General features: G+C 46.5%; 4 protein-coding genes across 4 annotated transcripts; 1 reads left to right on the top strand and 3 right to left on the bottom strand.

Moving 5' to 3' along the window:
* Positions 1-2,084: 2,084 nt before the first annotated feature.
* N7495_002843 (D-arabinose 1-dehydrogenase (NAD(P)(+)) ARA2) lies at positions 2,085-3,467 on the bottom strand (the record flags this gene model as incomplete). The annotated part of the gene is made up of 1 exon (XM_057205512.1): positions 2,085-3,467. The coding sequence occupies one exon, from the start codon at positions 3,465-3,467 to the stop codon at positions 2,085-2,087; it is 1,383 nt and encodes a 460-aa protein (XP_057066119.1).
* Positions 3,468-4,215: 748 nt separating this feature from the next.
* N7495_002842 (import motor complex subunit PAM16) lies at positions 4,216-4,699 on the bottom strand (the record flags this gene model as incomplete). Its single annotated transcript, XM_057205511.1, has 2 exons — positions 4,216-4,608; positions 4,697-4,699. The coding sequence occupies 2 exons, from the start codon at positions 4,697-4,699 to the stop codon at positions 4,216-4,218; spliced, it is 396 nt and encodes a 131-aa protein (XP_057066118.1).
* A 409-nt stretch (positions 4,700-5,108) lies between these two features.
* Positions 5,109-7,006, top strand: N7495_002841 (PEX28-32 family peroxisomal membrane protein; the record flags this gene model as incomplete). Its single annotated transcript, XM_057205510.1, has 3 exons — positions 5,109-5,121; positions 5,187-6,367; positions 6,425-7,006. The coding sequence occupies 3 exons, from the start codon at positions 5,109-5,111 to the stop codon at positions 7,004-7,006; spliced, it is 1,776 nt and encodes a 591-aa protein (XP_057066117.1).
* Positions 7,007-7,194: 188 nt separating this feature from the next.
* Positions 7,195-9,111, bottom strand: N7495_002840 (Zn(II)2Cys6 transcription factor; the record flags this gene model as incomplete). The annotated part of the gene is made up of 4 exons (XM_057205509.1): positions 7,195-7,753; positions 7,807-8,016; positions 8,073-8,888; positions 8,942-9,111. 4 exons carry the CDS (start codon positions 9,109-9,111, stop codon positions 7,195-7,197), a joined length of 1,755 nt encoding a protein of 584 aa, XP_057066116.1.
* Positions 9,112-15,271: the final 6,160 nt, after the last annotated feature.

Below are 15,271 nucleotides of genomic sequence, written 5' to 3'. Positions count from 1 at the left end.
AATATCGTTCTTTCTGTCGACCTAGGCATCCTTCCAAGGTTGGGAAAACTTGCTTATTTATAAATTATCCTTATGATCCATGTAAAGATAAATCAGTAATCAAGGAAATTGCTAGGGTTACCCATCTTTTCGGCCACTTGTATATGTAACCAGATATAAACACGGTTTTGGAATGAGGTGATTCAATAGATCTGATATCAACGTAAAATCTTAGAATTCATCTGTCAATTCCACTTGTTTATTTAAGATTTGGAGTTTTTATCCAGGGCTATATATCGCTACATGATAAGGACATCATACCTCCTTCTAACGCACGCTCAAGGTACCAACATTGGAAGACGCTTCTCATTGATCTATGATGTCTTCCTGGACCAAATCGCGGTATTGGTCTTTACGATGTGCCATATAAGCCCACAAATAGCGGAGGTCTTTCCACTTTTGTCCTTCTTCCTTTTTATTCTTCATCTTGGTTTTTTTCGAACATCCATCCATCCCGATCTATCCTGTGAGTTTTTTTTTTCCTTTGCTTTTCCAGACCCTTACTTCCTATATGATGAGATATATTCTTTTCTGTTATGAGCCATGTCATGGACCATACAGATCATGAACAAGGCAGTGACAACATCAATGCTCCAGCTGAAGGCTTTCCTCTTTTGAAACTCAATCAAATTGTGCAGATTTTATGGTCAAGATACTGATTTCGTCCTATTTTCCCAGGTACAGAACTACCCAGTGGACCTATCCATTCATATTTCTTTACCGTCAAAATATTTATTACCCAGGTGATGTCTCCATCCATGTTTGCTCATTAACTCCAAGGCCGGCCACCTACCTATCCATTCTATATTGTGAGTTTCTCCTTTACCTTTCAGATCATTCCTCACTGGATGATGAGAAAGAGTCTTTTTATGAGCCAAAGCTTGGACCATACAAGCTGATGGCTTTCCTTTTTGCAACAACCTAAAATTATATATATCGTGGCCAAAATACTGACATCATCCCATATTTCCAGGCAACACTATCTAGGTAGCCTACGAACTATCTTTGCCAACATCTCCTTGATCCTAAGTTTCCATGGCTGGTGTGAGTTTCTTCCCCCTTTTTCAATCCTATATGCCTAGATACATGATGAGATATTTGGTAACATCAACCATACCGTCGACCGTTTGTGACACATGTATGGCATTGATGACTATTTACAAACACTCTGATAGCTTTGATATTTCAAACTGAACATTACATATTTCATGGTTAACCATTTACTGATATCATTCTCAGATCTCCTGATACCACCCACCAGTCCTGCAAACGATTTTCACTATCACCAGCTCCCACCTGGTTATACTTGCTTATTATATAGGCTTCTGACAATGGATATACCAAGGCTGTATTGCCTAAAGCTGTTTCAGAACTTTCTGGAGATGATACCACTCCAGAGCTGCTGGGTTAGATACCCAAGTATCTCAAAGCCAGCCTCGATACATTTCTAGGGCTTACAATACACGTAGAATTGTCTAGTAGCTTAGCATTGGATTTTTCATAAAATCATATCTTTACCAGGGTCCAAGTGGTCGGATCGAACCTATATGAAATAACCTATGCTCTCATCTGTTTTTTGTTATCTTCTCTAGATGTCTTTCTTATGTATCCCATATGCACGGACCTCATGCTTGGAACAATCATATCTCCGAAGACCTTTTCATTACTGACTATCAATGCTAGTGAACTGCCTAGATGTAGAGAAGACAGTTCCTTAATGGAGAGGTCACTACAATATCACAGATCCATGGATATTTGTTGCATATATATCTTCCACGTCTTGTTTTGTCTGTCTATTATATACAAATTACCAAAGTTCATCTCAAAAGAAATACCCTGGTAGTACAGCCTTCAAAATTCCTGATCAATCGCGTTTGTCTAGTATCATTAGATCACTTTGAAGAACTTGAGTTTCATATATCAAGTAGAGTGCTAGAATACCTTGGGACTTTAGACTTGGGTTGCTAGGAATATAAATATTATTAATTGTTCATGAGTGGCGAAAGAAAATCATGATCAAAGCGCAAATAAACAAAAGGTAATGGCTATGAAAGATGATTCTCTATATCCAGTGGAGGGGTGAGCATCGCATCCTGGACCGAAAATTCAAGGGACGGTCGAGTCTCCATTTCAGCTTCAAGTCTTCTCAAAGTAGCAACATGCTCGTCAGACAATGAGTTTTTAAAGTCTGCCGGCGGACTGGCCCATACGTAATCAACCCAATCACCAATACGCTCCCTAATCTGAGTAGCCAAGAGCATGATATTGGCACTGCGCTCAACAGACCAAGCTCTATCAGTAATGAGTCCCTCAGACGGAGTGATAATTTTCGAGGCATGCGATGCAGTAGAAACGACACCAGAAGGCAGATCATTATCAGCCGATGAAACTCCATCAAGCTCCGACTCGTCGTCGTTGTAGTTCTCTAACCCGTCCAGAATACTATGCCACACGCGCCAAGTCTCGTCCAGCTCTTCGATATTACTCACGCCCATGACACTAACACCCAGTCTAGTTCCGGTGCCAACATTGGCAACAGACAAGAATCCAGGAGCGGCATCAAGAGGCCGAGCAAGCGGTGCACCAAGAGCTCCAACCTTCGCACCGACTCGCATCCACGATTCCAGCGCGAACCGAATAGCCACAACCTCTAATTTCTCACCATGGCTCGTGGCACACTGCGACGCAAGTTGAACAGCAGTTCGCAGATCGTTCGGCGCGGGGTGGAAATCGCCCATAGATCCGATGGGTACACCGTCCCTACGCAACAACCCCATACCCAGCGGCGATGCATTAGGCACAACATCTACACCAGCAGCAAGAAGTCGCGGAAGAGCAATTGAGTGAAGACGCGTATTCTGCAACGTATAATTCGCGTACGACATAACGATATCCAAGGGCTCGCCCGTCTCCCGCAAGACCAATTCTGCCAGGTCACTTAGTACATCAACGGGGTACCCCGATATACCGACATATTGCACAAGTCCATCCTCGTCCCGTAGACGGCGTAGTTCCCGCACAGCAGCGAGGACTTCAGCGGGCGAGACAAACTCCACATCGTGGCAGTACACCACATCCAGATACTCTGTGTGTAGACGGCGTAAGCTGCGGCGAACGCTGTAATTGACCCATGTGGCTGAATAGTCGAAACAGCCCGATGAAATGCGGCCGACTTTGGTGAGGAGGTGGTACGAAGAGCGCGGGAAGTTGGATTGGACGAAATCGGTCGCGAGGGCGCGGCCGAGGAGTTCTTCGGCTGGGCCGTAATATGGAGATGTGTCGAATGCGCGTATTCCGCGTGATAGTGCTCGTTGGACGAGTTCTGTTGTTGGTAGGGCGTATGGGTCTGCGTTGTACTGTGAGTTGAAGGTTGCTGTGCCCATTACGAGTGGGGGCAGGCTCGTTGACAGCGGGGCGGAGGGTCGCATTTTGAGGTTGAATTTGAGTAATTATTGCTTGTTAAAGGAGGTCAATGGCTTGAATACAAAGGATATCAATGGATTCCAAAGTTGTGACAACTCACTGGTTGAGAGAGGGAAACATCTCTTTTATCTGGATTTTACGTCGTCAATCGCTCCGATAGCGCCATAGATGGTGGATACCACTACACCTAGTACTGGATGATCAATCTCCATAGCGATGAGTCGCATTCCATTTCTCAATAAATATTGATTGATATCTGGATATTCCGACCAATTAGCTTCGATAATCAGGCTTTGTGTTCCTGTAGAAATCTCGACCACCGATCGATACGATCTCCAGTGGCAAAAGTACTGAGAATCCGATCTCTACTCATGATCTTCAGTATGCAGATAGTGAACGATGATATTGCACACGTGTGTAAAATACAATTATAATACATGTTTTGTCCTTTCTGATTCAGAGTGGAGAAGGGTGTTTGACAGTCAAAAAATGGTGGTATACATAGACCCAGTGGTCAAAATTGAAGTGGGCAACGCTTTTCATATGCCTCAAAGCATAAGAGAAACACGACCCGAGAGATGAAATCCCCACTCTTAATGAGAGGGAATGTATCTCCAACGATACCCATAACGCCATGCTATGCCAAATCAAATAACACGATCTCGGTAGATGACGAAGATGTCACGAAGAAAAAGAGGATGGTAATAGATAATAGACGCGGGATGCGGCGAGGTCTGCATCGAAGCGTCCAGTTCACCGGTCCTTGTAGACCTTGGGGTTCCAGCCTTCCGACAGTTCCTTGTCCTGCGCGGCCTTGCGCTCTGCCTGACGGACCTCCATTTCTATCCGCTCACGCGCCCGCAGGATTTTGCTCTGCAAGTAGAAGCTGCCACCCTTTTGGGGATCGTTCAGATCGAAAAGCTTCTTGAAGCGGTCCATAACATGTTCGAGGTTGGTTTCGCCTCCGGCAGGAGGCTTAACGTTGAGGATCTTGCAGGCCTCATCGAGGGAGATACCGCCGGATGCAATAGAGACGCCGCTCTTAGCTGCGACCTTTCCGGCCTGGGCTTGCTTGTAAGCCTCAGTGAAGGCGCGGCCGAAGACCCGAGCTCCGGTGACGATGACTTGAGTGACGATGCGGTGAGCCTTGGAGAGGAGTTAGAATTTAGTTGGAATTTATGTTCATTGTGAGATTGATTGAGCAAGTCATTAAAAACTTGTAAGCTTCACATACCATGTCGAGGGACTTAAGGCGATGATGGGAGGTGAAGAATGAAGAAGCTTGGAAGGGGAAAATTTCGGCTCCGCTTGTTTTTAGCGTCGGGAAATCGGAGTTGGGATCTAGTAGTGACAGCAGTATGCATCTGTACAGTGAACATCAAAGACAAACTGGAAATGTAAATGGAAATTCAATATAAATCTACAATGAAAGAGCATGAATATATGTACTCGAAATTCAGCGTCTTTTTCTTTGTATTGTTTTGTATTGTTATTTACCTCGAATCCAGGCCAGTCACATGCCTCAGTCAGCTCCCCCCGCAAGTTAACCTTTAAGATGAACTTCCTCCTTCAAGTACTTATGAGATGATCATCTTTCCAGCTTCATAAGCTGAACATCTCTCTCTCTATGAAGTCCACTTAAGTGGATGGCAGCTCTCGGTATGTACCTTGTACTGCCCTTGCCTTTTAACTGCACCTAGGTACTTACTTCCTACTTTATGCAGAAGATCTTCCGTGGCTAAATTCCATGGCTTCCCCAACCAACCATCAGGAACATGGCTCTCCTGACTCGCAGCCGCCAACTGTTGCTCCATTCTCTCCTTCTACCATCACGGGCTCAGCGCTAAGCTCGCGCCAACGCTCCAGCATCATCGTGCATCGCAAGTCACCACTGCTGGTCGCTACGCCACCACCCATCACTCGGGCTCTAGCCCATTCACACCCGTTTCTCCTACCACTGAATAGGTTGATGGGCCTACTGACATGGACGACCGAGGATCCATGGCAGAGCTTCCTACTGGTAGCTACATTCTGGACAGTGGTTCTCTACAGTGACGCTATTATTCTCTGGGCAGGACCTATTATCGTCGTTATTTCGTTGATCTTGGGAATGTACAGCCGGCGGTTCTCGCCCTTGTCATCAACAACCTCGACAGGCGAGAAGCATCTCAGAAAAGACTCGATAGAAATCACTACCCGGCATCACAAGAGCTTGGATGAGATCTTGGAAACGCTGCGCACATTGACAACCCGATGCAATGTGATGCTTGAACCCTTACTAAAATTCACAGATTTTCTGTCAACCCAACGAACAGCGACATCAGCAACCACACGGCCTGCGCTGACCGTGCTCTTTATCCGCATCCTCTTCGTCACTCCTATATGGATTATCTTGACACTCCCTCCATTCTACCTAATAACTACCCGCCGCGTGGTTATGACAGTTGGAACTATAATTTTGACTTACCACTCTCGACCTGCGCGTGTGTCCCGTGTCATCCTTTGGCGATCACGCCTAGTACGTCAAATCTGCGCAATTGTGACTGGTCTGTCCGTAGCAGACCCTCCACATAGCTCAAATAAGTTTCAAGAGCAAAGCAAGGGCCTAAACATTGCAACACGGCGACGTGGCTCGTCCGGTGTTCGGTTCACCTTCGTCGTCTATGAGAATCAGCGTCGTTGGCTAGGCATCGGTTGGACATATTCTCTACTTCCGGCTGAGCGTAGCGCTTGGACGGACGAGCATTTAAGCTCTGTCCCACCCAAAGATGCCTTTGAACTGCCTGATGTCCGAACAGGAGATGCGGAATGGCGATGGGTCGAAGGGACCGAATGGCGTATCGAGGGTACAGGGGCCAATGGGAAACCGACTAACGGCGAGGGGTGGATCTACTATGATAACAAGGTAGGCCATTGTTTAATTACAGCCGGCACGAATGATTCACTTTCTAACGACTTTCAGTGGAATGATGGTCGTCGCGGACAGGACGGTTGGGACCGATATACACGTCGACGGAAGTGGTACCGCGATGCAGAACTAGTCGAGGTACAGGGGAAAGAGGACACGAAAGGTTCTGAAGACACAGTTCGCAATTACACACAGGTTCCTGAAAAAAACGATAACAAAGATGAAAAGGAAAGAGAAGAACAAACTGATGCCGAGCCCTACAGCGTCTCCACTCTCAAACCTAGGCGTCGGCATTGGTTCAGCAGCGGCAAATACAAAGATAAGGATCGTGCCAGCAGTGCTGGGCCCACTGATGGGGCTGCAGATGCTGGTTGTTCAACAGGCATAAGCTTTTCAGATGGCACTGGGAGTGCAAAAAGTGACTCTCGTCCAGTTAGTACGCAGAGCTCTTCGAAGCGGTCCCGTCGTAGCCGCAGGGAAGGCAGTGTGGCGAAGAGCGATACTTCTAGTATGCGTGAGAGCCTCACAAATACACAAGATCATCATGACAGGTGGGCAACAAGGGCGTCGGGAGGGACAGAGAGGGCGGAGCGGGAGTTTGGATTAAGTGATGAAGTCAATATGGCACTTAGCTGACGTTGAGTACACTTATATCCTGTAAAAAGGGCTGTCTTGCTCTCTTCCTTTTGATTTACACTCTCATTGCTTTAGACAGGTTTCTTTCATTGGTTTTTAATACCCCGGACAAGTTGCATTCATATCGATAATAATATTGCTATTACACTCTAACTTTTTCTATGAAGATATCTCTGTCAATGTACAGACTATGCAAGAATCAAATCCCACTGTAGCTCCTCAACTACATCCAACCAATGCACTTTCGGAATCGGTCCAAATCCAGCTTGTTGAGCCAGCTCATGGGCGTCCCGTCTCGCCCATAGTATGGTAAGGAGTTCCTTAGCGCGTTCAACATTGCCAATTGCAAAGTTATACTGCAACTTGCTCAAGAAATGGACCACAGAATCCCTGTACTCGAGGACATCACTCTCACAGCCACATATAAACAGTGGGAACGTCAGCGCGGAATACTCGCAGTGGTCATCAAGAGGAAATGATTTCACGCGTGAAAGGCAGCTGTGAACAGCGCTAGATGTAGAGATTGAGATGAGAGGAGCCCATTCAGTGGAAAAGAGATCGATCCCGGGCTCCGCGAGAGATTCGGAATGGATGCTCATTCGCTCAAGGATTGAATGCAGATATATGAATGCTGCATCGCGGAAACATTCAGCAACGAGCTGGAGACGTATTAATGATTTTTGTGGAAGACCTTGCGGTATTATGTAGGATTTTGAAGTATGAGACCAATTGAGAAGAGCTTCATTTCTGTAAATTCCATGTTAGCATGTACGCTTGTGTCGATCTCTACTGCCACATACATTGAAACAATCGCCAAACGTAATGATATAGCATCACCTTCTAGGGATGGCAGCTCTGCAATACGCGAGCATAATTCAATAATCTCTTCAGTATACCCGTGATAAATATCCAGTCTGGGTGGACCAAAATCGGTATTGGCAGTAGACATGTCGACTGAGGTGATGCGTTTTCGATTACTGATTCGACCCATATTGTTGGCGTAAATGTACCTAGAAGAAATATCAGTTCTTTGCTCAAAAGATAAAAGGTTGAGCACGACACATACAGTCCCCGTAGAAAAAACCCCGTGTCTCGATCCATAGAAGCCAAGCCACCACGAGAAGCAATCATGCTCTGCAAGGCATTAAGGTGAATGGCCCATTGCTTAACGCTTCCACGAACGATCTCGTATTTGCACAGTAAGCCAACGGCCAACATACTATCTTCTGGAAGGATATCTGTCGGACATTCAGCCAGTGCTATACGGAGACCGCTAAGAGTTCGGCCGTAGAAACTTGCTGCGGCGGCTTTTGCGTCGGTGCCTTGTGTGCGGTTTGCGAAGTGAAGAGCAGAGATTGCACAAAGAGCTTTCATAAGTAACGAGGATGATATCGCCCGTGGAATTAGCAGTGAACGTAGAGGATTATCTTCGCTTTCGAGGTTGGCTAATCGCTGAGAACCATATTCAAAATGGTATTGTAGGTAGTGTGATTCATGAACCGAGAGGTGACTGGTAAAGCTCTTCGAGCGCGGAATCAACGCTAGTTTTTGTGCTTGTAGCTCATTCTTTTCATCTAGTTTTCTAATTTCATTCTTGATATTCCGATCCATGGGCTCTTCAACCGAGCGGTCTGCTGGTGAAGGTAGCAGAAGTAGTGTCGGCATGGTTGACTCAGGAGTTGACGGTGATTCTATCCGCCATTCCGAGGATGGCGATAGTGATGGTGACGTTGTTATAAAGTGTGGTGTCGACGATGCGCTGATGCACTGCCGCTTCAAGTCTTCTCCAGGCTTAAATACCTCCGCCGACGGGCCTAATGGCTCAACCCAAAGTGACCCATAGCCCTCACATATGCGGCCTTGCTTGATACAATTATTGCAGCTAATAAAAAATCAAATTCCTGCATACGACTCGTATAAAATTGGATTAATTACCTTGGTTTGGCCTTATCGCAGCCTTTGCGACGCTTTTTGCAGGTCAAACAGCCAGATCGAGTCCATGCCGTGCCTGATTGTCGACTTCTAGTCTTCTTTTTGGCCACTAAGCCATCTTGGACTGGTGATAAGGTATCAGAGCACCCCATACCAGCCCTAAAGATGTTCATGGTTGGTCATTGGGTAATAGAATTTTAGCACTGTATAGAGACTTTCCCCGCGATTGATAGTAAAACTCCAGAGTGGAGCGACCTTTCCTGATTAGGGCAATCTTGCGCGACACGTGATGGCTATCTACGACGTAAATCGTTATCGATCGTTTTATGTCAAAAGGACCGATATAGGGGGTATGTTTGTACTGTTTGCAGGATCCACAATGTGTGTATTTAAGCGGGTTTTACTCCCCACATAGACAATCCAGTTTCGTCAACCAATGGTGGTTGGACTGTCGAAATTCTATTTGACATTTTATTTAACTGATCTTATTTGATCTAGATGGATTGCGCCAACTGTGATAGCTCTCGAGCATTCTAGCTTGGGTTCTTTTGTTGCGATCTAGTAGCATCATTGTGAAGATGTCAACTAAGAGCGTACCCAACAGTCAGATCTTATTGTTGAGAGAAGCGAGAGATGCATCGTCCCACTTCCCCGTGCAAGATAATAGGATCCTTATCTGACTAAAGTCGAATGCCACTAGACTAGAGAGATTCCCGATTTCTTTGGATCCGATCTAGATCTAGTGATGTTGACTCATACATCACTCATATTAATTGGCACCGACACTATAACCAGAGTCGGCCTAACACTGAACCTTAGATGCGAGTCTGAAATTTTCCAGATACAATCACGGATTCGCTCTCAGCTGACACCTTTAGGACCAGACAATCCCATCTGTCGAGGGATGGCTACGATGTCCAGCTAACAGGCGGGCAATATTTGTGTCGGAACATGGATATTGCAATCATGCAATACCATAAACCCGGAACGGAACAAACAGACCCCCGAGTCACGGGGGAACAACTATATTAGGAACTCAAGTAGCTACATGAATCGAACACATTTCACACCACTTTGCACAACGTATATACTAAGAATCTAGGACGAACCATACCCTTTTCCAGTGTATATAGTGCAACGTGTGAACCCTGTCCTTTCAACGTAGTTGATCGACACTGATCAGTTGACGAGCTGAATCAGACTTGGAGGTTATATCACTAAGTTATTGTGAAAAATCCTCAAAACCACGAAAACTCGTTACGACGATAAGCCAAATTCGATCGAAGAAAATACGATAAAACACCGTTAAGAGCATGAATTGGCACCGGCAAGCCCATTCACTCTTCCAAAAACACAATTTTCAAGTTTGATTTAGAAAACTACACCCTAGTTTCTACCTTTCAACACCTCCTTTACGACTACTTTTCGAAGGACATTCGACTAAAACTTTTCCTTTTCGCATTGGAAAAACTGGGGATACTCAAAAACCCCTAAAAATCTTCCCCTCTTTGAATTGTGGGACACCAGAACCCACTGGTGACTTGTTCAACTTCTCCACTTGTGACTTGTCCGGCTCCTCCACAGATCCACGCTAGAATATAGCCAATCTCCCCCCAGCATCACCTGCAGGAGCTATATGGCACCACCAGCATACCAGACACCACAGTCAATCAAATCTGCACACCGTGAACGAAAGCGTAACAACCGAGGGCAATTCGCACGCCATTCCCCAATCACGGAAGAAGACCTGACCCCACGAGACGACGACGAAAGTTCAGATCCACTCACCATCATTATGGACGGAACACCGTCGTATAGACCACGCACTCGGGGCAGCTATACACGAGCAAGTATGCCCGGATCATACACGGAACACACTAGCCCTACACCCGCTTTTAACCAGAGCAGAGGCCAAGGGTACCCCGATAAACATATAGATAGGGACCAGACCTACCGAGAGGCGCACGAATCATAGGGCAACATGACACAAGAGGAGAAAATCAGATTCTACTATAGAAATGGTTTTGACCCACGGGAATGTAACTGGGATCAGCGTGAGGAATATATAACCACACGATTTACCTACTATATAACCACGGGAGTTATGGACCGCGGACTCTGGGCCGACTTCTAAGCAGACTTCAAGAACTGGACCGAGGAGGACTTTACGAAACTCGAACGAAACACCCTCCGATTAGTGTACCATATACTCATCCAGCGCGGAGTTTATGTGAGATGGACACTAAAACTGGCCGACTCCCTAACGGAATGCCTTATAAGGGAAGAAGAACATGAATGGACGGACGCAGAAATCAAAAACGCCTTCAAAGACATCAATGGCGCTATAAGAACTCTAGCACTCCAGGACAAGTTGAATGACACACTGGATGGTCCAAAGGGAACGACCGCCACCCGACGCCCACAAGATCCGGTCAATCCAGCCAGCCAGCTAAGCCAAATACCGAAGGAAATACCCCCCACCCAGCGCAAGACCCAGAACTAGACCTCGCATGTTTTCTCATCACCTCGGCCGGAACCACACGCGTATATAAACGTCCTAAACAACCGAGAGTATATGCGTAAAAGCCAAATTGGAGGCGTACCACCTGCGACCTACACCGGAAACTCAGGAGACGATCCGGGTGACGATGACGATGATGATGATGAGAGTGATCGTACTCCAAGAGGAAACAACGACCTAGACAATAGTCGTTATTCCCGGACACCTCGATCTACTCCCGACCTTGCCTTAGATAACTACGTAAGGCAAACGACAATAGTCATGAAGTCGATATCCGAGAGCCAAAAATACGATGGAAGCACTAGTCTCGACTTCAAGATCAAGATCTTCACCGATATCTGCCAACGTGTGAGACTCCCGGAACAATCGTATATGGACGCATTTGGCAGTTTCCTTAAAGGACCGGTATTAGAGTTTTACTTCACGAACTCCCTACGGGAGAGAACCTTCGCGGAATCGTGCGAGAAACTTAGGGAATTCTTCGAAGGACCAGAGTTCTATAGAAGGCAGAAACAACTATGGGACAGCCAAAACCTTAGAACAACCATCCGAAAGAACCCTAACAAGAGCCTCCACCAATGCTTCAAGATGCTACTTAATGAGCTCTATAAGCTCCGATATGTAATCAATCCCTTATGGCGAACGGATGAATACTTGTACGAAAAATTGATTTCAGCATATGAAGGAGTTGAAGCATGCCGAATGACCCTGGCACACCTACTACCGAACCTCCTGGGACTCATCAACGGAATGCAGATGTCGATAACTACCTGGGAAAACGAGAGAAAATATAAGGAGCCTGCCACCAACAACCCATCCGTATTCCAGGCGGAGGAACTCCCTACAACAAACTTTGTGGAAAGGAAGTTCATGCGCATAAACCCTATAAAACAACCGCCTGGACGATCAACGAACCCTCCCCGAACGAAATATAGACTAGGAACCGGCAAGAAATGTGGTGTTTGCTATAAACCGGACTATATCTCATATAACCACACCAAGGAAGAAAGAGACGCGGCCCGAGAACGATTCTAAAGCAAATTTCAAAGAAATCAACAAGGAAGCTATAAACCCGCATACCAGCAATTCATCACCGATATGGAAGGACCACTGAACCAGGAGCCGACACCCGATGATGAGAGCGATAAGGAAATGGATATATTCCTGAACAACTACCCAACCACGAAAAGCATAGGACCCGAAGACGACTCGGACTCAGAAAATGAAATCCTTTTCACGACTGGTTACAGAGCCTTAACGCCAGGATTTGCGGAACAACTCACAATAGAGCTCTCCAATAACATTGTGTTAGAAACCCTCGCAAAAACTCCCTATACACAACAGGAGAACTCCATGGCCCAAGGACCAAACACACCCTAGATAGGAACCGAGGAGGAATCGCCGTTCAGTTACAACGCAACCACAACAGCAAAAACCAGGTATACAACGACGACTTTTATGGGAATAATCATTGATACGGGAGCAGCCCGTGTATCAACCGCCGGGCATAACCAATTCTTGGCCCTACAAAATTCGGACCCCTCAGCGACTCTAGATACTTCCACAGCCAACCAGATCAAGGTTCGCTTCGGAATCGGAGAAGCATCGTCGGCTGGTTCGGTCATATTAGAGACCCCGATCGGTACACTCACCTTCCACGTTTTCTACTCGGATACACCATTCCTCCTATCCCTTATAGACATGGATAGACTAGGCATCTACCTGAACAATCTGGAGAACCTCCTTGTCCGAAAAGATGGCCTAAAAGTCCCGATCATACGCCAGTTTGGACATCTGTTTATGGTTTAGGACCAATCACTTAGGGCCTATTTGTCAAACATAACCGGAAATGACACAACAGAGAGCCGATTGACCGATATCGCATGCCACTTAACTAACACGGAGCTGCGAAGACTACACCGCAGATTTGGACACCCGTCCGTCCCTCGCCTACATAGGCTGCTACGCGCCTCAGGACACGAGAACACTAATGTCGCAGCACTCGAACAACTCACAAAAGTATGCGAACATTGCCAGAGATACGGACGTTCCCTAGGCAGGTTTCGGTTTACCATCAAAGATCCAGACACTATTCGCTTTAATTACAACATTATCATCGATGTAATGTATATTGAAAACTCTCTAATCCTCCACGTGATCGATGAAGCAACCTGCTTCTAAGCAGCACGATGGCTACGCGACCTGATAGCGAAACATACTTGGGATATGTTACACTAGTGCTGGATTGACACATACCTTGGTCCACCAGACCTAATTACCACCGACTCAGGCACGAACTTCGCATCCAGGGAATTCAAACAGAATGCGAAGACACTCGGTACCTAAGTCAAAACTGTCCCAGTGGAATCCCATAATTCCATTGGACTCGTCGAAAGATACCATGCTCAGATCCGAAGGGCATACGAAATCATCATGAACGAGATCCCTAGTACTAATAGGGAAATCGCCCTTCAGATGTCTGTAAAAGCCGCGAACGACATATCCGGCCCACATGGTCTAATACCCACCCTTCTCGTCTTTGGAGCATACCCACGTATGACAGAACTGGACGCCCCATCACCCACGATTACCTAACGAGCAACTGCCATTCGAAAGGCGATGGGGGAAATCCAGAAGATGCGCGCCACAAGAAACGTGTCCGAAGCCCTAGCGACACGTAACAGACCTAACGTCACCGCAATCCATAACCTCCCACTAAACTCGCCTGTATTAGTATAGAGAGAAGGAAATGGCGGACAACTTGGGAAATAGGACGGACCTTTCGCGCTTTTGGCGCTTAAAGGCGAAACTTGCACGTTGAACCTACCACATGGCCCGACTCCCTTCCGATCGGTTATCGTAAAGCCATACCACATAGACATCGAAGATGTTGCAACCGAAGCGCAACCTGAACCAACAAGGGTACAGACAGAGAACCCAGCCGACCTAAGGCCGAACGTGGCGGGAGAGAGGATGGAGACAAGAGCATCGCACAAAGAAAAAGAGGAACCCCCCAAACCAAAGAAACCTCGCCTCCAACAAATGCTGTATATTGAAATCCCGATAATCCACCTGCAAATCGCACAACACACGCCATTCGAGAAATCCAGGCAAAAGGAGATTTCGGGCCTACTAGAAAAAGGAGTATTTGAATTCGCAAGACGAAGCGACGTCCCACCAGGAACCCGGATATTCAACTCACGGTTCGTGGACGAAATCAAGCACCCAGGCACTAAGAAAGCCTTTAAGAAATCGAGACTAGTAGTCTAGGCGTTCAACGATGCCGGCAAAGAGACGATTCTCACCTAATCACCCACCATCCAACGCGCAAGCCAGCGAATCATCTTGGCTATAGCGGCGATGCAACCGGATATAAAACTTTACCTCCGCGATATCTCCCAGGCTTATGTGCAATCCACAACCAACCTGAACCGAAAATTCTTCGCACGCCCGCCGCGTGAACTCCGGGAGTTGTTCGGATTACCAGAGGACTCGATACTTAGGGTGATCAGACCATTATACGGGATCCCTGAAGCTGGAAATCATTGGTTTAAAACATACCATTCGCACCATATCGAGAAACTGGGAATGACAACATCGACATATGACCCCTGCTTATTACACCGGAGCAATGCAGGGGAATTTGGAATCGTTGGACTATAGACGGATGATACACTTTTCCTAGCCAACCTGGCCTTCGCAACCAATGAACAGAAGCAACTAGATAAAGCGAAGTTCTTGGCAAAAGACCATGAGACACTCGACCACGGAACGCCCTTGAAGTTTAATGGAGGAATGATTTCTTTGAACCC

Source organism: Penicillium taxi (assembly GCF_028828555.1).
Source record: "Penicillium taxi strain IBT 34144 chromosome Unknown utg000002l_segment0_segment0, whole genome shotgun sequence".
Classification (NCBI taxonomy): Eukaryota; Fungi; Ascomycota; class Eurotiomycetes; order Eurotiales; family Aspergillaceae; genus Penicillium; species Penicillium taxi.
Note: the sequence above shows the minus strand (reverse complement) of the source record. Positions and strands in the feature narration are given on the sequence as shown.